General features: G+C 42.6%; 1 protein-coding gene and 1 pseudogene across 44 annotated transcripts in view; one reads left to right on the forward strand and one right to left on the reverse strand.

Annotated features, from left to right (window-relative positions):
• Nucleotides 1-1,296: 1,296 nt before the first annotated feature.
• On the reverse strand, nt 1,297-5,472 carry LOC124034028 (annotated as a pseudogene).
• Nucleotides 5,473-21,360: 15,888 nt separating this feature from the next.
• Nucleotides 21,361-23,225, forward strand: part of LOC124034029 (calcium/calmodulin-dependent protein kinase type II subunit beta) — a 98,206-nt gene continuing 96,341 nt past the window's right edge. For all 44 annotated transcript variants that reach the window (XM_046346665.1, XM_046346672.1, XM_046346681.1 and 41 more), the window contains exon 1: nt 21,361-21,710. In XM_046346665.1, the coding sequence (XP_046202621.1) occupies nt 21,649-21,710 (62 nt within the window). In that variant the 5' untranslated portion in view covers nt 21,361-21,648. The remainder of the gene's footprint in view (nt 21,711-23,225) is intronic.

The following is a 23,225-nucleotide window of genomic DNA, read 5'->3' on the forward strand; positions in this document are numbered from 1 at the left end:
ATCCTTGTAGGGAAATAGATCATGAGCATATAGAAGAAAAAAACATGTTAAGAACTGATAATTTATTGTTTGGTGCAAGAATGACTGCAAATAATTGATTATTGAATGTTATGGACACAGCTTTGCACAACCAAAATATACACAGCCTCTGCTCAACAAACCCGAACTTGCGAACGCCATTGTGCTTTTATCATCTCACGGCAGTCAAGCAATGCAATCCTCCAAGAGTCGTTCACAATGAAGTCCAGCTGCGGCCACAACTAGATCGTGTTTCAAATGTTTCAAAGAAACCTTATTTGTATGGCTAGCAGTCAACAACTATATCCTGCATTGTATAAAGCACACGTTTACAAGTTTCAGTCCCAAATGACAGCTCCAATAAGCCCCTTATGGTGAATGACGTGAACTAGAGGCTTGTAGAATCATGACTCTTTTGAGTTTTCAGTTCATCGTTCATCGGTAGAGGGTCCTGCGTGCTCTGGGCATTACTGGCTCAAATGAGTCGAAAGATTTGTTCTCTTAACTGAAGGAGTCAAAAAGATCTGAGTCAGTAAAAAAAAAAAAAAACTTCCCATCACTACTGCTGGGGTTCCCTGAGGACAGAATTGAGAACCACTGATTTAGTCAACTGTTCTCAAATGACACAAGACCATACGTGAGTCCATAGTCATAAACAACATGTAATGACATATGAACACAACCTCACTTAAAAGACTGAACATTTCCCAAGTTTTGCTCTGTGTATTTATGAATGTACTGTATATTGCGTAAATGGCCCTGTTTTCTATCAACATTTCATCTGGCTATAGAGTGATATATTTTCCACCATTTTGCCTGAATCAGTTGATTGTCTTTAATGGAACGTGTGTGTGGAATGTTATGACAACAGGTTGGCTAATTGTGGGCTCCTCCCACTAATTGAGTTGATGCACTACAGGTGTTTAAATGTTTGTGGGAGACTGCCAGTTTGAGTGAGAGGTGAGCAAGGAAATACCTGTTTGTTTTATTGTAGGAACTGTTCCTGACTTTCAGTGAAAACCTTTTAATGTGAAGAGCATCAGCTACCATCATGCCCAAAGGGCAAAGTAAGTTGAAATAGAATTGTATTTAATGTTCTGTCTGTTTTTGTGCCAGAATATTAAGCCAGAATATTAAGTATCACATTGTCATAAGTATCAAAACTGTAAAAACAATATGTAGCTTTTCTGCAGAAAGAACCAGCCTCATAAATTTATGACTTTATCCTTTTTCTTCAGTGTGGCCCTAGTACTCTCATATAAACAAATACACATTCCATATGAATATAAAAACACAATGTGTAACATTATGTTCCTTTATTGAATAAGGACAAAACAAAGCAGGTAAACCATCAGCTCCTTTCGAAACTGAAGTCACAGTGACTCTACAAGATGGAAAGCACAGAATCCAAGCATATTATACCAAATGATACATACACATTCAAAGGTCTGTATATAACACACCCTGCATGTCTGCACACTAAAAAAAATGCAGGACAAATCCATACACATCAACTGAACAGACAAATGAATGGATGCAGTAGCCTCCCTGCAGCCTTGTATTACACACAGTATACCGCACAAACATCATAAGAGGCCAAATTCGTAAAAAAACGAACCCAAAAAAACCCAAATTCCTCTGCCACCGCAGGACATATTTAACCAAAATTGAAAGCACACATACTAACTAAAATAATTCAACACATATTGGTCCCTCAGCAGCCGACCACTGTCGTCATCAGGGAAGATTGCCGGATTGTCCCAGTCCATGGCTGGTGGCACTCTGGGGGCCCTCTCCTTCCTCAGGCAGGCCACATTGTGGAGGACAGCACAAGCCACAGTAATATCACATGCCCTAACAGGGCTGACCCTTAATTTGTGAAGGCAGTGAAAGCGTGCCTTCAGGAGGCCAAAGGTCATTTCAACTCTGGTCCTGGCATGGGCATGGTTGTAGGCCTGCTGTGCTTCCTGGGGGTCTGTGAAAGGTGTCAGGAGAAAAGGCTGGCAGCCATACCCCCTGTCTCCCAGCAACACACCAGAGAATTCACCTGTCAACACAAAATCTCATCATTACTACCTCATAAACACAGTGATATTCTTGACACAGCCATGATGGTTATAAATAGGGGTTGTGTGGCTTACCTTGTGATAGGCACTGATAGATTTCAGAGGCCCGAAAGATTCTGGAGTCATGGACTGAGCCAGGCCATTTTGCCACAACATTGCTGATCACACAGTCAGCATTGCAGACCATCTGAAATCATAAGATGAGGAATATTACACCAATCAATGCACATCACTGGCAATGCAGAGTGTTCGTCAATGGACAATATCAAAAAGTTATGTTCACCTGAACATTAATGCTGTGAAAGGATTTCCTATTCACAAAAATCGGCCTCATGGGCACCTGAGGGGGCTTTTATCCTTATGTGTTTGCAGTCCACTGCACCAATGACATTGGGGAAACCTGTCACACAAAGTAATGAGTATCCTACTATGTGTTAACAGTTGTCCTGTAATTTGTAGATCCTCTTACCTGCAATCCTATAGAACTCCTCTTTGATGTCGCAGAGTCTTCTGTGGCCAGGGAAGGAGATGAAGACATCTGCTAATGCTTTGATAGCCAGACACACACTCCTTATTGTGCGGCAAATTGTGGCCTTGTTCAGCTGTTCTGCATCCCCCACTGAGTACAGGAAGGCTCCACTAGCAAAAAAGCGCAAGGCCACACAAACCATTTGCTCCACACTCAGTGCATGGCTCCGTGCAGTGCGGTGCTTAATCCTGGGACCCAGTAGTCTGCATAGATACCTGATGCCATCTGCAGAAAACCTGTATCTTTCATATAGATGGTCGTCAGGGAAGGCCAGTGGGTCCAACCGGTCCCTGAAGACCCTTTCTCGCCTGAAGGCTCTCAGCACAAGTGCTTCTTCATCCACCACATCTCGCACGAATGGGCATGCCATTGTCAGAGCAGAAAGGAACACACAATTTTGGGCCTTCATATAGGCTAGTGGCCACACCTGGTGCTGGGGGGGGTGGGCAAAAGAGGGCGATGCCTTATAACGATGACTTGGTTGTACTGATTGCTGGGAAAATAAAAAAAACCTTAGAAAGATGCCACCGTCCTGTGTGCTCACAATAAGAGCTCATATGTCATGGCTCACTTGACTTTACGAGAATATACCTAATTTTTATTTTGAGCTGTGTCATCTTCTTGGAGCTGGGGGAGGAAATACAAATAATGATTTGTGTTACAGTTAGCATACAGTGTACATTGAAGGCATATCTCACCTCCCTCTCAAGTTTTTTTATTTCAAGGTCCAGTTTCCTAATTGTCCTCTTTTTTATTTCGGACTCCAGTGCAAGATTTTCCATCTTTTTCTTCTTGTACTGAATGTCTATGTCTGCCAGTTCTATTTGGCGCCGGAGGTGGTTGCCATACAACTTTCTGATAGCTTGTGAGCTCTGTGAACACAATACAATTAGCGCAGCTGGAATTTGGCAGGATGTGGTGTCCTTTTATTAATACGCACTATGTTGCCAGGCTGGTTTTCCCACTGTATAGCATCTGGGTCCTGTAAAAGAAATGAGATTTTTTGATTTTGATGAGGACTCCTCACCATTGTAGAGTAAATAGTACTTTCAGTCTTACCATGATACCTCATGCCTTCTGGAATCCAGAGAGATGGGCTCCTCCTCATCATCATCGTCTCCATCATGTGCTGTTGCTGCTGCACTGGGGCCTTCACCCTATCACATTTAATCGGATTCATATTGAAGCTAGTAGACAAGACATGCCAGGCCTACAGTATGCCTTTGATGGAGTACTCACTGGATCAGCATCGTCTGGTGCTTGTGCTGGTGGCTCTAACAGGAACACAGTGCTGCCAGACACTGCAAGGCAATAGGTAAACCAAAGTCAGACAGTCCAAATTGATTCAATATGAATGTGGTTGTATCCCATGTAGAGATGGAAGGACATACCTTGAATGAAGCGGGTGGCATCTTGGGAGGAACCTATGCTCGTCTCTTTCCCCCCAGGGATCCCCTCTAAGACGGGCCTGCCTTTATTTAGCTCCAAGGCCATGTCCTCTGCTGGGGTAAGGTCAGCCTTTGGTGACCCACCACCCGTGCCTTGTCTGTGGGTATTCTTTTTCACTGCTAAAACAGTACAGACAATGTGTGAGCAGGCACCTTCTGGGTACAATATATGCTTGTGCTTTGTTAAATATTAGTCAGGGACCATACCATTCTGCAGAATGTTCTTGTATTTGATTTTGACCTGCTGCCATGTCCGTTTTGGCCCGTTCATGTTTAATCTACACACACACACACACACACATTTAATGGAGTCACACTGCAAAAAATTACTTGGTATTTTTGTCTTGTTTTCAGTAAAAATATTTAAAAAAAAAAATTAAATAAAGATGTATTTTCTTGATTTGCTAAATGACCTAGCAAAATAAGTATAGTTTAGACAAAAAATATAAACTTTAAGTAAATGTGTGCTTAAAACAAGCAAATAAAAAATCTGTCAATATAATAAAAATTCTCTTGAAATAAGTTTACTTTTTCCATAAACACTTAATTTTAGAAAAGTTCTCGTTTCACTGGCAGATTTTTTTGCTTATTTTCCTAGGTAATTTTGCTCAAGAAAATATTCAAGATGTTTTTTAGATATTTTTTTTTGCTGAAAACAAGACAAAAATACTAAGTAAGAAAGACATTTTTGCAGTGCAGTGAGCAACCGACCTTGGGTCCTTTGAAAGGCGCTATATAAATTAAAATGATTATTATTATAGCTCATCTATTTATTCAATTGAATTGTATTTATATAGCACTTTTCACAATTGTTTCATTCTGTCAAAGCAGCTTTACATTAATGAAAGCAGGAGAAACACAAAAAAAACGGTGGACAACATAAGAAGCAGAGTACAACGGCTAAGATTAAACCGTACTGAGCGTAGTAACGTTAAATAATAATGTAACGCTTTAAATAATAATTTATCATAGCTTTATACACTGTGATGGACTTACTTTACACAATTTCACTCATATCTGCAGTGCATTTCAATTAAAAATTTAACCGTTTCATAATTACAGTACAACTGCGTTTTTGGAGATGTGAATTAAATATTTGAATTGTAATTGTGATGTTTCAGCGGAGCGGTGAGTGTGTAATTGTGCACTACTTACGCATTCAGGCGGTCTGCAATACTTTGCCACGCTTTTTCTCTTTGCTTTATCACTGTGGCGGTGTTGCCTTTCTTCTTAATTATATCTTTTACCTCCTCGTATGCCTCCATGAGGATTTGTGCTTCCGACGGGGAAAAGTACGCGGCTCTAGTTGCCATGGTAAATCAGTTAATCTGTGATCTGTGGCGGGGTCTATTTGAGTGAGCCGTGAGCGCGCACCTATCCAGGATTGGTTTCACCTGGTTTAATGAATCCGTGTCTGCTCATCCTGGCTTGGTCTTTGTGCAACCAATTAAGCCTGGACGCACATGTTTTGGCTTCATTGAGCTCAGCTGAGTCATTTATCCCGGATGTCTTAATTCTACTTTTGTGCAACAGGCCCCTGCTTAGCTAAAAGCAGCTATGCATCAGCCAGCCTTTTCACAGCAAAACACAACAGATTAGAACAACTGGAATGACTCACGGTTGCACAACAGCTGTGCGCAAGCTACACCCCCAAATATTGTAATGTGCCTCCACATTTTAATTTATCACTAAAAGATGAAAATGCCCTTTTCTGAACTGCAAAGAACCATTTTGAAGGGCTCAGTAATTAGTCATTACAGTTCCACACAACATCACCCTTCTCGAAGAACCCTATTTTTTTAGTGTGTTGCACCTTGGAGAACAGAGTGAGAATCAGATAAATATATTCTACAGACTGACACAGTCAGGAAAAAACTGCAGAGAAATTAGGTTTTTAAATAGAGGGACTATAAACTAGAAATTACAACCTCTGTGTTGTCAGCAGGTGGTGATGTCACTGGCTGGATGCACTTTATTCATATGTTTATACTGTAAAAATTCTTAAACACAGTCCACTGTGTTTTCACCTCAAGTCTGGAACTGATGAAACAGCTTTAATATTGGGGAATAACTTTAAGAGCTAAAGTGCTTTACAATCGCAGGCAATTCTACCCCTTATCAGCTAGTTGTGCCTTATTACATGTGTGTCATCTAGTGGGGTTACAGTGGAACTGCAGGTGTTCTTTACGCATCTTGTTGAGTAAGGCCAGGATTCAATCACATCTGCAGTAAACAGTATTAATTGACCAAGATTAAAGTACATTTTGAATTGAGACATCTTCTGATCAACAAGAATATTCCTTTTATTTCATAGTGTTTGACCAAAAAGATAAATACAAACCCAGGCTGGATACTGGACTAGAATTATGAGGAGTAGCCTGAGTATCAGGCTCTCTCTATTGAGGTCACCACAGAGCAGGGGTGACAAACTCTATTGGTGTGAATTTCTGAGTTTCTCTCCTCCCTTGTACTTGATTGATCAATTAACTGATTAGTTAGGACCTCACCTGATTGGTTAGGGCTTAAATGGGAATGGCCTCAAACCAACTTCTGTTTTTAAAAGCCTATGTGTGATCAATGTGAGTCAAACATGAATTATAATGTCAAATCTGACTATAAAGAGTAAATAGGATCATTTTGATCAGTCTCTAATCCAAAACTAAATTTGGAAGTGAGTGTATTAAGACAGGTATGGATGAGTTGGGTATGGATTACTTGTATGACACTTTTGCCATTGATGTCCAATAGAGCCCCACAGTGGATGTATAATAAAACCTAGTGGTCAAATGGAAATGGTTCCAGTTTTTGTTCCACCAATAATTTTCCCCATAGAGGATTTTAGAAACACTTATTATGGGCTGTTTCTTGTAGCATTAACCGGGCGTAACATTTTGATAACCATGTAAATCTCTCTCTGACAAGGAATTATCAATATATTTGGCTCTACTTATACTCTGATTTGGAAATGCTAATTAGCACCAAAGCAGACAAGCAAAATTACAAGCTCCTGCATGTCATCTCTAGCTTAACAGGTGGTGTCAATTTAAAACTTGAACAAGACCAGTTGCTTCCTGTTAAGGCTAGGTCTGATTTCAAGGTTATACTGTTAACCCACAAAGCATTACATGGACTTTCTCCTACCTATCTCTCCGATTTTGATCCTCCCATAACTACCTTCTCTCGCTCTCTCCGAGGACCATACCTGATGACTCCTGGCTGTCCACCTTGTCGTGCTGCTGATTCAGTTTCTACTGTTCTAGCTGTAGCTGTGGAACCCTGACCTGTCCTGGACCTGCTGTTTTTGTCTCTCTTACCACTCTGTCTAGACCTCTGCCTGGCTATGAAAAGCCAACTGACATTTACTCCTGAGGTGTTGACCTGCTCCACCCTCTACAACCACTGGGATTATTAGTTGACCCTACTGGTTATCTATGAACATCTTGAATGATCTGGCCTTAATTGAAAACACTCATATGCATATGTTAGAGCTTATGCTTATGAGCCCAGGCCTAAAAAAATGAAATAACCTAAATTAAAATTATAGCCTACCGCATATTACACATGGCGGAAAAGCTTAAATCAGTTTTGTTTAATGTTATCATTGATCTAGCCTAGACTCCAAAATTAAACAAATTTGAGTAATCGCCTTTGAGTGTGGGCTGTAATTATGCATCCTGGATGGACTGATTATCTTATGCTACGCTCCAAAGTGTGTATGTGTGTATATCTATCCATGAGTCTGGGAGAGAACGTATAGCCGTAGGCCAGGGATCATCAACTAAACACATATTACTATTGATGTTACCAAACAGATTTCACTTGGTTTGTCAAATTAAGCACTGGGTAGCCCATGGCATACAGAGTATTACCACCTGCCGGACAATGGGTACAGGGGAAAAGGTAAAACAGTTGGCTATTGTAAAAATATAGCACGTGTTGAAAGCATTGTACACTGTAATTCCAAATTGTAGCGCACAGTCACTCTTTCCACTCTTTCCAGGGCTGTGGGTATAATATTAATATGTGTAAACATACTGAATTGTAATTGGATGCATTTTACCGCCATATCATACTGTGCTACGATGGTTAAGACCACCCAAATGGTTGGGTCATTGTCAGTTTTGAGGGGTGATGTTAAACAAACTCAAATATATTTTGGGTTTTGTCGGGCAGCATGAACATGCTCCTCAAACAGTGGTTGATGCATGTGTGGAATATTTATGGTGGCAGGGAAGCATGCACTATTTGAGTGCACACCGATTAAATTTATTTTTCAGCTCCCACTGTTCCCCATTTGATAATGGGAAATTCAAAATCAAAGCTAGTTTTATACATATTAGTAAACACAAGATTAAACTAAAGTCTGATTGGTAAAAATATGATCACTTGAGTGAACAGCTGTGCAACCTTTTGCTATTTTCTCAAATGATCAATATCCTAGGCACACAACGTGTTCAAATACCATGAGATCGGCAGTCTTTTGCATGACAATAACCAGCTGCCAAATTGTCAAGACAGCCACAGCCACAAGATGAAACACTATAGCTGTGTCAGAATACCCATACTAACATACTGTATACTACATACTTAATGAGTATATACTATTAGTTCATTTTAGTATACTGTAGACGTAACAGTATCCTTTCAGATGAGCATCCTAGCTCTTCGCCGGTCTACCGGAAATTGATGCTGTTGCTATGCCACAACAAATTACTAGTTAGACATTTTACGACTTCGGGTGTGTTCTTAAATTTAATCTGGAGAGCCAGAGTGCGCTAGTAAATTCAGAACGTTGTCAGATTGTCTGTGTGTAAATTCAGAGTGTTTCTCCCTCTGTGTGCACACTGGATGCTCGGGCAGAGGAGTAGGGTTGAATTGAGCGTTCTGACCTTACAACGGCACCCAAGCTTATGTTGTAACTTACTAGCTACTTCCAGACACAAATGAGAGTGACCACTCGGACCATTTTACTTGCCCTAGCAGAGCTGGTTAGGCAGTTTTCATATTATCCAGAGCGTTGGTGACTACTGTGCTGCTGGCAACAATTTAATTCTGCTTTTCTGCTGACGTTTACTGACACCGGCCATATTCAATGGGTGTTGGAGGGTCGTAAATTCCTTATTCTGCCCTCTGGTAAACTCCCACTAAGTGCTCTGAAATCGGAGTAGAAAGCCAGAGCAAATTTACGAAAGCACCCGAATGTCCATTGAGAACGCACGATGACTATACCATTTAGCTACGCTAAGAATAACGGGAATGATCAAGTCAATAAACGTTGGGTTGGTTGTTAGCCTATAGTTAATATACTGGCAAGTTTGATGTAAAGTCAGCAAAAAAAGAACTGTCCCTTTTTCAGGACCCTGTCTTTCAAAGATAATTCATAAAAATCCAAATAACTTCACAGATCTTCATTGTAAAGGGTTTAAACACTGTTTCCCATGCTTGTTCAATGAACCATAAACAATGAATGTTCCACAGGTGCATGTTCAGTCTTAAGACACTAACAGCTTACAGACGGTAGGCAATTAAGGTCAATTAAGGGCGCTACAGGTAGACAGGGTGGACAGCTGATCATCCTCGCAGTGGCAGTCCACCTGTAACAACACCTGCACAGGATCGGTATATCCAAACATCACACCTGCGTGACAGGTACAAGATGGCAACAGCAACTGCCCGAGTTACACCAGTAACGCCAGTACATCAGTAACGCACAATCCCTCCATCAGTGCTCAGACTGTCTGCAATAGGCTGAGAGAGGCAGGACTGAGGGCTTATAGGCCTGTTGTAAGGCAGGTCCTCACCAGACATCACTGGCAACAACGTCGCCTATGGGGGCAATCCCACCATTGCTGGACCAGACAGGACTGGCAAAAAGTACTCTTCACTGACGAGTCACGTTTTTCTCTCACCAGGGCTGATGGTCGGATCCGTGTTTATCGTTGAAAAAATTAGCGTTACACCGAGGACTGTACTTTGGAGCGGGATCGATTTGGAGGTGGAGGGTCCGTCATGGTCTGGGGCAGTGTGTCACAGCATCATCGGAATGAGCTTGTTGTCATTGCAGGCAATCTCAACGCTGTGCATTACAGGGAAGACATCCTCCTCCCTCATGTGGTACCCTTCCTGCAGGCTCATCCTGACATGACCCTCCAGCATGACAATGCCACCAGCCATACTGCTCGTTCGGTACATGATTTCCTGCAAGACAGGAATGTCAGTGTTCTGCCATGGCCAGCGAACAGTCCAGATCTCAATCCCATTGAGCAAGTCTGTGACCTGTTGGATCGGAGGGTGATGGCCAGGTCCATTCGCCCCAGAAATGTCCAGGAACTTGCGGGTGCCTTGATGGAAGAGTGGGGTAACATCTCACAGCAAGAACTGGCAAATCTGGTGCAGTCCATGAGGTGGAGATGCACTGCAGTAGTTAATGCAGCTGGTGGCCACACCAGATACTGAATAATTTTGATCCCCCTTTGTTCAGGGATACATTATTCCATTTCTGTTAGTCACATGTGTATGGAGCTTGTTCAGTTTGTCTCACTTGTTGAATCTTATGTCCATACAAATATTTACACATGTTAAGTTTGCTGAAAATAAATGCAGTTGACAGTGAGAGGATGTTTCTTTTTTTGCTGAGTTTATAAGTAGCCAACTAACATACCGTTACATGCTGCTGTGATGATATGCTATGTGGTTCGTAAGGACAGCGTAGCTAATAAATTGTCAGCCAACATGACGTGTAAGGTAACTTATTTGAAAAGTAATTTATTACATTGCTCAACATTTTGTTAACAGTTGTCATTAGTTAAAGCAACTAATTTATTTTCCGCTATCATTGGAGTTCGGCTGCATATTTTCCAACATTTTCTTTAAATCTGAACATGATGTGATGTCACGCCTATTTCCTGAAGAATTGCATTATGGGCCCTAAAGTAGAGAAATATTGAATGCGGTCCAAACACTTAAAACCTCTTGGGTAGGGGGCAGTATTTTCACCTCCAGATGAAAAGCGTGCCCAAATTAAACTACCTGCCATAAGCTAGGATATGCATATAATTAGTAGATTTGGATAGAAAACAAAAAAGTTTCTAAAACTGTTAAAATAATGCATGTGATAACAGAACTGATATGGCAGGCGAAAACCTGAGGAAAATCCAACCAGGATTATTATTATTATTATTATTACTATTACTATTATTTTGAAAGGCTGTTTTTCCATTGAATGCATATCCACCATACAAAGACTTAGGACCCAGTTTTCGATCTCTATGGCTTCCTCTACATGTGTCCAGTCGTCAGGCATTGTTTCAGGCTTTTACTCTGACAAAGGAGGGAGATACACCACTTTCAATGAGTGGAAAGTGGAAATTTCCAGACATGAGCCAAGTGCGTGATCGGGAGCGAGCCTTTCTTGTTTCTCCTTTTCTATTGACGAAGCTTTTGTCCGGTTGAAATATTATTTGTTATTTATGACAAAAACAACCTGAGGATTGATTGATTTTAAACATCTTTTGACATGTTTCTACTAACTTTTATTGTACTTTTTTTACTTTTTGTGTTGATGTTGAGAGCGCGCATTCTGAACTAAACGCACCAACAAAACTGAGGTTTTTGGACATAAAGAGGGACATTATCGAACAAAACAAACATTTACTGTCTAACATGGAGACCTGGGAGTGCCACCAGATGAAGATCATCAAAGGTAAGTGATTAATTTTAACGCTATTTCTGACTTTTGTGACACCTCTCCTTGGTTGGAAAATTGGTGTATGGTTTTTGTGGCTCGGCGCTGACCGAACATAATCGCGTGGTGTGCTTTCTCCGTAAAGCTTTTTTGAAATCAGACACAGCGGTTGCATTAAGGAGAGGTTTATCTTTAAATGTATGTTAAACACTTGTATATTTCATCAATTTCTATGATGAGTATTACTGTAATTTGATGTGGCTCTCTGCATTTTCACCGGTTGTTTGTTGAGACAATGATTACATAAGCACCAATTTCAGAGGTTTTTGGACATAAAGATTAACGTTATCGAACAAAACACACATTTATTGTGTAACATGAAGTCCTGTGAGTGCTATCTGATGAAGATCATCAAATTAGTGATTAATTTAATCGCTATTTCTGACTTTTGTGAGCCCTCTACTTTGCTGGAAAATGGCTGTATGGTTTTCTGTGACTAGGCGCTGACCTAACATAATCGCATGGTGTGCTTTCTCCGTAAAGCACACCACACTTGTACGGCAAGGGGCAATGTTTTTTTTTAAATGGACCACCCTTGGCCGGAAATTCATCACTCGTTCATCCCGCGATGATTGTTTTCAGCCACCGGTAGCTTGTGTGCTACAGTCAATTGAGTGCATGTCTACTTATATTAAATATATAATTATTAATATAATCCTACTGTATTATAGCTAGCAAATGAATTAGCTAACTAACGTTAGCCTGCCTAGCTGGAACTTCTAGAAAAAGGGAAATGTTTTATTTCTACATTTTCCAAAAGAGAACCAAACAAAAACATATTTACTTTTTAAGAAATGTTTTTGTGCCGTCATGTGTATTAGTAGCACAATTTCTAACTTATTTGCATTTGCTTTTAGTTATACTTGTATGTTGACTTCTCCATTGATCTTGTTTGTAAGTTTTCGCAGACTTTTCTTACCGAATGTACAATCGTCGCGAATTGAATTGTGGGAGGTTCAGGCCCCGGAGTGAACATAATTGTACAAACGTAAAGCCGACTAAAAACGAGGGCTGAGGGGCTTACGTTGCAAACTTCCCCTTGCTTGGCTAATCATTTGGACTGCCCTCCAAGATGGCGACAGGGATTCCCCCAAGGGCATAAGACCACAGCCTGTATTTTCTGAGTGTATACATCATATATTGGCAAATTTAGTACGACATCCAGGAACTTTATGTATACTAACTATATCCATACTATGACCGATAAGCATACGATCTGCTCAATTCACGTCACAAATAGTCCGGTTAGTATGAGTATTCAAACACAGCGTATGTGATGTAATGTCATAGAGGAAGATTTGCATAGATAACTTTGCACCTGCCTATAAGGTCTGCTACTAGTGCTAAAACAACATGCTTGTTCTCATAAGTCTATTGTGTATTTTCTAGGGTAAATAAAAATGTAAAAATGGTATTCGTCTAGCCTGAGTAACAGTCTTTTTAGCTAACATGCTACAAATTAGTGTCAGCAAGCACGCAGCAATGTAATGCTGGTTGCATAGTCACAGCGTCAGCATTACTGGCCTCAATCTATTCTGCACTTAGTCACTCTTAGTATAATTACTTCCAAACTAAAGTAATTTCTCCCAATATGTGTTTGAGTGATTTAAAAAATAATAATAATAATTCACAGGCTACTTAAAAAACCTGGTGGATTTTTATTCAGTAGTGTTGTGGGAACTCCCTACCATATCAGGAGCAAAAGGCTGAGGTAGTATGTGGCCAGGTACCAAACCCACTTCACATTGGTCACATTTGAGTATGTCAATTCTTTAAGCACACATTCTTTAAGCACACAACATTCAGAGTCCACTTTTCTCATTTTCGTAGCACTAATTTTTCACGTCAAAAGTCGTCAAGCAATGAAGTGGCCCTTGATCCGGCTTGAAGGAAATGTTTTGGGAGGCGGGTAGAACGTTGGGCCAGTAACTGAAAGGTTGCTGGATCAAATCCCCGAGCTGACAAGGTAAAAATATGTCGTTCTTCCCCTTCTTCCCCGGAGGCCATCATTGTAAATAATAATTTGTTTTCAACTGACTTGCCTAGTTAACATTTTAAAATTATTACAATTTGATCTAGCTACTGGTATACTCACCACCATGGCTGATGTTTGGATTTACAGGTGGATCTTGGCAAAAGGGGGCATGAATTGTTGCCATAATTGCAATCCAAATCTTACCTTCAATTACGTGGGACGCACTTAGGTTCCAAACTCAGTTTTAGGCGAGACTGACTATGAGTAAAATTATCCTATTTACACTTTAGTCAATTTTGACACTAGAATAAATGTTTCTGACTCACAGGCTGTTTTCGAAGCGATTAGTTGGTTTTCAGGGGCAGTCGTTCTTTAACGGAGAAGCGCTTTCTGATCAACTGTAATAATCGACTTTTGACAATAGTCCTTTTGTTTAAGTAATATAAAGTTAGGTGGGTTTTCTATTGAGACACACAACAGAGGGACAGGCTGCACTGAGGGATGAAGGGAAAGATGATCGCCAGAGATGCAAAACATTCAGGACCAGATCACCAATCATTTCTGCGGTGAAACAGGAACTCCTGAAACAGTAGGTGCCATTCCTCAAGAGCTACAAACACATCCAGACAAGCTCCAGGGCCCAGTTCACACTGCCAGATCCTCAGCTGGTCTCAGAAGCGCTGATAGACATGGCCAAACACTTGGGAAACCTGCAGTTCAGAGTCTGGGACTCTGGGATCATCAAATATACTCCTGTGAGTATATACAACTGCAAGCCCCTGCCTCTCACTGTCTGATGATCTGACCAGTGTGAAACACCTTAGCCCAAAACATGCAGATCCCTGACTACCCAGAGAGGAACAGGTTTAATGCCCAGGTTCTGGCATCTGTCCAGGTTCAACATCAAACTATATACAGTGAGCTCCAAAAGCATTGGGACAGTGGCACATGTTTTTGTTTTGGCTCTGTACTCCATGTTGGGTGATACAAGGAGGTTAAAGTGCAGACTGTCAGCTTTAATTTGAGGGTATATCCGTCCATATTGAGTGAACCGTTTAGAAATTCCAGCACTTTCTGTACATAGTTCCCCCATTTTAGGGGACCAAAAGTATTGGGAATTTCACTTATGTGTATTAAAGTTAAGTATTTGGTCCCATATTCATAGTATGCAATGACTACATCAAGCTTGTGACTCTACACATTTGTTGGATGCATTTGCTGTTTGTTTTGGTTGTGTTTCAGATTATGTTGGACCCAATAAAAATGAATGGTAAATAATGTACTGTCACTTTTACTGTAAATAAGAAAGGATATGTTTAACACGTCTACATTAATGTGGATGCTACCATGATTACGGATAATTTTGAATGAATCGTGAATAATGATGAGTGAGAAAGTTAGACGCACAAATATCATAACCCCAAGACATGCTAACATCTCAGCATTACAATCAGAGGTTAGCATTTGTGGGGGTGGGGGGTAATGAAAATGTATTTGTGCGTCTAACTTTCTCACTCATTATTCACGATTCATTCAGAATGATCCGTAACCATGGTAGCATCCGCATTAATGTAGAAGGTTTTTAGAAACATTCTTATTTACAATAAAAATGAATCAAATGACACAATACATTTATTTACCATTTACATTACATTTACATTTAAGTCATTTAGCAGACGCTCTTATCCAGAGCGACTTACAAATTGGTGCATTCACCTTATGACATCCAGTGGAACAGCCACTTTACAATAGTGCATCTAAATCTTTTAAGTGGGGGGGGGGGCGAGAAGGATTACTTTATCCTATCCTAGGTATTCCTTAAAGAGGTGGGGTTTCAGGTGTCTCCGGAAGGTGGTGATTGACTCCGCTGTCCTGGCGTCGTGAGGGAGTTTGTTCCACCATTGGGGGGGCCAGAGCAGCGAACAGTTTTGACTGGGCTGAGCGGGAACTGTACTTCCTCAGTGGTAGGGAGGCGAGCAGGCCAGAGGTGGATGAACGCAGTGCCCTTGTTTGGGTGTAGGGCCTGATCAGAGCCTGGAGGTACTGAGGTGCCGTTCCCCTCACAGCTCCGTAGGCAAGCACCATGGTCTTGTAGTGGATGCGAGCTTCAACTGGAAGCCAGTGGAGAGAGCGGAGGAGCGGGGTGACGTGAGAGAACTTGGGAAGGTTGAACACCAGACGGGCTGCGGCGTTCTGGATGAGTTGTAGGGGTTTAATGGCACAGGCAGGGAGCCCAGCCAACAGCGAGTTGCAGTAATCCAGACGGGAGATGACAAGTGCCTGGATTAGGACCTGCGCCGCTTCCTGTGTGAGGCAGGGTCGTACTCTGCGGATGTTGTAGAGCATGAACCTACAGGAACGGGCCACCGCCTTGATGTTAGTTGAGAACGACAGGGTGTTGTCCAGGATCACGCCAAGGTTCTTAGCGCTCTGGGAGGAGGACACAATGGAGTTGTCAACCGTGATGGCGAGATCATGGAACGGGCAGTCCTTCCCCGGGAGGAAGAGCAGCTCCGTCTTGCCCGAGGTTCAGCTTGAGGTGATGATCCATCATCCACACTGATATGTCTGCCATACATGCAGAGATGCGATTCGCCACCTGGTTATCAGAAGGGGGAAAGGAGAAGATTAATTGTGTGTCGTCTGCATAGCAATGATAGGAGAGACCATGTGAGGTTATGACAGAGCCAAGTGACTTGGTGTATAGCGAGAATAGGAGAGGGCCTAGAACAGAGCCCTGGGGGACACCAGTGGTGAGAGCGCGTGGTGAGGAGACAGATTCTCGCCACGCCACCTGGTAGGAGCGACCTGTCAGGTAGGACGCAATCCAAGCGTGGGCCGCGCCGGAGATGCCCAACTCGGAGAGGGTGGAGAGGAGGATCTGATGGTTCACAGTATCTAAGGCAGCCAATAGGTCTAGAAGGATGAGAGCAGAGGAGAGAGAGTTAGCTTTAGCAGTGCGGAGCGCCTCTGTGATACAGAGAAGAGCAGTCTCAGTTGAATGACTAGTCTTGAAACCTGACTGATTTGGATCAAGAAGGTCATTCTGAGAGAGATAGCGGGAGAGCTGGCCAAGGACGGCACGTTCAAGAGTTTTGGAGAGAAAAGAAAGAAGGGATACTGGTCTGTAGTTGTTGACATCGGAGGGATCGAGTGTAGGTTTTTTCAGAAGGGGTGCAACTCTCGCTCTCTTGAAGACGGAAGGGACGGAGCCAGCGGTCAGGGATGAGTTGATGAGCGAGGTGAGGTAAGGGAGAAGGTCTCCGGAAATGGTCTGGAGAAGAGAGGAGGGGATAGGGTCAAGCGGGCAGGTTGTTGGGCGGCCGGCCGTCACAAGACGCGAGATTTCATCTGGAGAGAGAGGGGGAGAAAGAGGTCAGAGCACAGGGTAGGGCAGTGTGAGCAGAACCAGCGGTGTCGTTTGACTTAGCAAACGAGGATCGGATGTCGTCGACCTTCTTTTCAAAATGGTTGACGAAGTCATCTGCAGAGAGGGAGGACGGGGGGGGAGGGGGAGGAGGATTCAGGAGGGAGGAGAAGGTGGCAAAGAGCTTCCTAAGGTTAGAGGCAGATGCTTGGAATTTAGAGTGGTAGAAAGTGGCTTTAGCAGCAGAGACAGAAGAGGAAAATGTAGAGAGGAGGGAGTGAAAGGATGCCAGGTCCGCAGGGAGGCAAGTTTTCCTCCATTTCCGCTCGGCTGCCCGGAGCCCTGTTCTGTGAGCTCGCAATGAGTCGTCGAGCCACGGAGCGGGAAGGGAGGACCGAGCTGGCCTGGAGGATAGGGGGCATAGAGAGTCAAAGGATGCAGAAAGGGAGGAGAGGAGGGTTGAGGAGGCAGAATCAGGAGATAGGTTGGAGAAGGTTTGAGCAGAGGGAAGAGATGATAGGATGGAAGAGGAGAGAGTAGCGGGGGAGAGAGAGCGAAGGTTGGGACGGCGCGATACCATCCGAGTAGGGGCAGTGTGGGAAGTGTTGGATGAGAGCGAGAGGGAAAAGGATACAAGGTAGTGGTCGGAGACTTGGAGGGGAGTTGCAATGAGGTTAGTGGAATAACAGCATCTAGTAAAGATGAGGTCGAGCGTATTGCCTGCCTTGTGAGTAGGGGGGGAAGGTGAGAGGGTGAGGTCAAAAGAGGAGAGGAGTGGAAAGAAGGAGGCAGAGAGGAATGAGTCAAAGGTAGACGTGGGGAGGTTAAAGTCACCCAGAACTGTGAGAGGTGAGCCATCCTCAGGAAAGGAGCTTATCAAGGCATCAAGCTCATTGATGAACTCTCCGAGGGAACCTGGAGGGCGATAAATGATAAGGATGTTAAGCTTGAAAGGGCTGGTAACTGTGACAGCATGGAATTCAAAGGAGGCGATAGACAGATGGGTAAGGGGAGAAAGAGAGAATGACCACTTGGGAGAGATGAGGATCCCGGTGCCACCACCCCGCTGACCAGAAGCTCTCGGGGTGTGCGAGAACACGTGGGCGGACGAAGAGAGAGCAGTAGGATTAGCAGTGTTATCTGTGGTGATCCATGTTTCCGTCAGTGCCAAGAAGTCGAGGGACTGGAGGGAAGCATCGGCTGAGATGAACTCTGCCTTGTTGGCCGCAGATCGGCAGTTCCAGAGGCTACCAGAGACCTGGAACTCCACGTGGGTCGTGCGTGCTGGGACCACCAGATTAGGGTGGCCGCGGCCACGCGGTGTGGAGCGTTTGTATGGTCTGTGCAGAGAGGAGAGAACAGGGATAGACAGACACATAGTTGACAGGCTACAGAAGAGGCTACGCTAATGCAAAGGAGATTGGAATGACAAGTGGACTACACGTCTCAAATGTTCAGAAAGTCAAGCTTACGTAGCAAGAATCTTATTGACTAAAATGATTAAAATGATACAGTACTGCTGAAGTAGGCTAGCTGGCAGTGGCTGCGTTGTTGACTTTGTAGGCTAGCTGGCAGTGGCTGCGTTGTTGACACTACACTAATCAAGTCGTTCCGTTGAGTGTAATAGTTTCTACAGTGCTGCTATTCGGGGGCTAGCTGGCTAGCTAGCAGTGTTGATTACGTTACGTTGCGTTAAAAGAACGACAATAGCTGGCTAGCTAACCTAGAAAATCGCTCTAGACTACACAATTATCTTTGATACAAAGACGGCTATGTAGCTAGCTATGTAGCTAGCTACGATCAAACAAGTCAAACCGTTGTACTGTAATGAAATTAAATTAAAATGTGATACTACCTGTGGAGCGAAGCGGAATGCGACCGGGTTGTTGAGTGCGGAAGTTCTATTCGGTAGACGTTGGCTAGCTGATGGCTAGCTAGCAGTGTCTCCTACGTTAAAGACGACAAATAGCTGGCTAGCTAACCTCGGTAAATTAAGATAATCACTCTAAGACTACACACTCTAAACTACACAATTATCTTGAATACGAAGACAGCAGAGACAACTATGTAGCTAGCTAACACTACACTAATCAAGTCGTTCAGTTGAGTGTAATAGTTTCTACAGTGCTGCTATTCGGTAGACGGTGGACGTTTGCTAGCTGCTGGGCAGATAGCAGTGTAGACTACGTTAGGACGACGAAATACGATAATTACGCAATTATCTTTGATACAAAGACGGCTATGTAGCTAGCTAAGAAGAAATTGCTAAGATTAGACAAATCAAACCGTTGTACTATAATGAAATGTAATGAAATGTAATGAAAAAGTTATACTACCTGCGGACCGAAGTGCGGATGCGACCGCTCGCTCCAACCCGGTATATGGCCACTTTCTTTTCTTTCATGTTAGCTTGAGACTCATATGGTGAGTGGAGGCTGGCTAACCACAGGAAAAACAACTTTATAAGGATTTGGTTAGTTTTCCCCCAAAATTACCCAATTGGGTTTTCCCCCTCGATTGGACCATGTGGATCATGCAAGTTGTCAAATATAGTAGAGTAGGAGGTTTTCTAAACTCTCTGGTTAAGCTCACTTTGGTTAGAAATGTGACAACAGAATGAAACTGTTCCAGTATTCTATCAAGTCAGACACACAGCCCTTGGACAACATCCTGTAACATGTGTAAAGGAAGTTATTTGACAGCAACATGATTTACTGTAACTGTTGCACACCACAATCACCTGCAGGCTATCCATCGACTGTAACAACATATCTACAAAATGTTTTATGTGATATTATTTGTTTTAAAATGACTTCATAGCAGCATTATTGCGTTATAAACTGAGTGGTTAAAGCCCTGAATGCTGATTGGCTGACAGCCGTGGTATATCAGACCGTATACCACAGGTATGACAAAACATTTATTTTTACTGCTCTAATTACATTGATAACCAGTTTATAATAACAAGAAGGCACCTTGGGGGTTTGTGGTATATTGGCCATATACCACACCCCCTCATGCATTATTGCTTCATTATAAACTGGGTGCTTTGAGTCCTGAATTATGAATGGCTGAAGGCCATGGTATACCACGGGTATGACAAAACATTTAGTTTTATTGCTGTAATTACGTTGGTAACTAGTTTATAATAGCAATAAGGCACCTTGGGGGTTTGTGGTATATGGCCAATATACCAATTCTAAGGGCTGTGTCCAGGCACTCGTAACAAATATTCAGATGAAATATATTGTGCTATATATATCACACACTACTTTGTGTCAAAGTTTAACAAGGACTCTCTCCTCACAAGTGTCATGATTAAATATATGCTCAAGAGCCTCACATACAGTATATATCGTTTGGTTATTGTGCTGCCACAGAATGAATTGTGAGCAAGGCCTCAAAAAAGCTTTATATACCAGAGCTGTGAGAAAGGTTCTATGTATTATTGAAACAATGTTGCTATTGTTTGTGAGAATACCAACAGGTGTGGTTCCCGTGGGGGAAATATTCTATTGGGGAAAGGTTCCTGTGGGGGTTGCCATGGAAGGTGTGTGTGTGTGTGTGTGTGTGTGTGTGTGTGTGTGTGTGTGTGTGTGTGTGTGTGTGTGTGTGTGTGTGTGTGTGTGTGTGTGTGTGTGTGTGTGTGTGTGTGTGTGTGTGTGTGTGTGTGTGTGTGTGTGTGTGTGTGTGTGTGTGTGCTCAAACACACTTGCATGAGGGGGTCTGGGAGAGGAAGTGTGTCCATCTGATGAATGGGCATGTGGCTGAACTAAATTTTATACAGTAATCTCACCCATTAATTTCTAATGATCGGTCATTTTTGACCGGGAACACCACAGGTGTACAAAGGTTAAATAAAATACACAAAATGTAATGAAAATCATCCAATTTTATATTGTGTGTTCAGATGCCCTGTGTGGACAAAGTCATGGAACTTTATGACAATCATATTAAACGAACTACATTTTTCAGAGAGAATTTATAATTCGACAGGAACACAGCAGGAGGGTTAACAGAGTATATGTATTAGGCTATTGTTTGTACTACATTGTCATTACGTTTCATATCTGAAGTGAAATCTACATTATGCGCCTTACGTAAAACACAAATAACCTAGGTCTTACATTTGTCCCTATTTGGAAGCACTGGCGCCGCGATTACGTTACCCAGGCACGCAGTTAAGCGCAGCGCCCAATCGAGAGCAGCGCTGAGCAGATCAAGCTATAGGGCTTTGGAGCGCTTCGCTTTGCACAGTCGATTGAACTGGTGAGGAACGATACAGTACACTAACAGTAGAAAAATAGTGGGGGAGACGAGAGTAAACAACCACCTTAGACGCACACAACCATACCCTTATACGGCAGCCGATAGGTTATCTTTGAGTCGCCTGCAGCGCAGAAAGAGCACTCGTATTTTGAGAAGAATTTGGCTACATACCGCGCAGGAGGATCATATCAAGCAAAGGAGCAGCCGTGAGAGAAGCACGAGATACGTAGACATGGCTGTGACAACCTGTACACGATTCACGGACGAATTTCAGCTATATGAAGAGCTGGGAAAGTAAGCCTGTTTGTTTTGGTAATTTTGCAGTCGCTGACTTGTCGTTTGCGTGGGTGTGGATGCGGGTTTGTGTTGTTGCGGTGGTCTTTTTCGGGGTGACAGCGGCGCAAGACAAGGGTGACAGCTCGCTCAAAATACGCTGTCTCTTCACACACACACACACACACACGAGATTCTTGTTCCCTGCGCTCGTAAAAATATTATGGCAATAGTTGGTCAATGCGTCTAAACAAAGCTCTCCATAGGCATTGGGTAATATTGCTTTGGTTTGCGAGCTCTCTCTCCCTGGCTCCCCCCTATCACCCTATCAGAAGGCAACAACCACAGGTAGCGGTCCGGGAGACTGACATTTTGAGCTGTATATAAATGGGGCGGCTGTTTGGTGTCTTGCTGCGCTGCAACTTTCGAGCAAGCTCCCGCAGAGAGAAATGTGCAGTTTCATTGCTAATCTCATGCTATTTTACACATTTTGCCATTCGGTTTAGAGAAAATGTTGCAGTTTTAAAGCTGTAATTCGAAATGAATGTTTTTAAGCACTTAAATATATAGCATGGAGCAGAATGACATGATCGCCCCACTACTAATGTTTCTGCATGGACGTTTCACCAAATTCAGACAACGATTTTGTAATTTATTTGCAGATAATTGTTGTTTGCAGCTCAAGAAGCAGTCCTAGCAGTATTCAAATCAGGGAGCGAACGTTTCTTTCACCGATGAGATTCGGTTCTTAACATTCACCAAAAAGAGGCCACCGGTTGAGATAGGCAGACTGAAAATGAATCTCAAATTAACTTTCATGTGTTTTTTTCACAACCTGAACCTCTGAGTTTGATGCATATTATGTCAGTAGGCCATTCATAGACACAAACTACCTTTAGCACCCATGGTATGCTCTTCCCGGGGGACTTTTGTTAACCTTCATACAACCGACTGGGGTCATTTTGACCATTTGTCATCATAGCCCAACAGTGGTTTATTAAATTGACTTTGTCAATCAATCAAATCATTTTGTCAGATATGGACAACATATCTATAATTTTGATGGTATTTTATCTTTTTGAATACTAAAAGTTCCAAATATGCTTTCGGAATATCCCCTGACCCTAATGTGGCAACACATAAATGAATTTCAATGGGTCTTTTTCCATTTATACTGTTCAATCCAACCCCAAACCAAAAATAATTTTCAGCATTTTCATACATTTCTGCATTTCCTGCACTTTTACTATCATTTCCACACTTGTACCATGCTGCACGACATGGACAACAAATCTGTCACTCAAGAAGAGAGCAGTTGCTGGACTACGGAGTCACAAGCACTTTCTTACTTTCTTGACGTTCCCTCTGCATGGTCAGAGGGATGCGGCAATGTTGGTGACATGCTGATTTCCACAAGCGTTCTATAATTACACTATTCGTGTGTGTACTTAACTGTCTGCAAACGACTGTTTGCCTGTTTATTGCTAAAATGATTTGTTTTAGCAGCTAATGGTAATCTATAAAGTGCTCGTGACT

Source organism: Oncorhynchus gorbuscha, linkage group LG04, assembly GCF_021184085.1.
Source record: "Oncorhynchus gorbuscha isolate QuinsamMale2020 ecotype Even-year linkage group LG04, OgorEven_v1.0, whole genome shotgun sequence".
NCBI classification, from domain to species: Eukaryota; Metazoa; Chordata; class Actinopteri; order Salmoniformes; family Salmonidae; genus Oncorhynchus; species Oncorhynchus gorbuscha.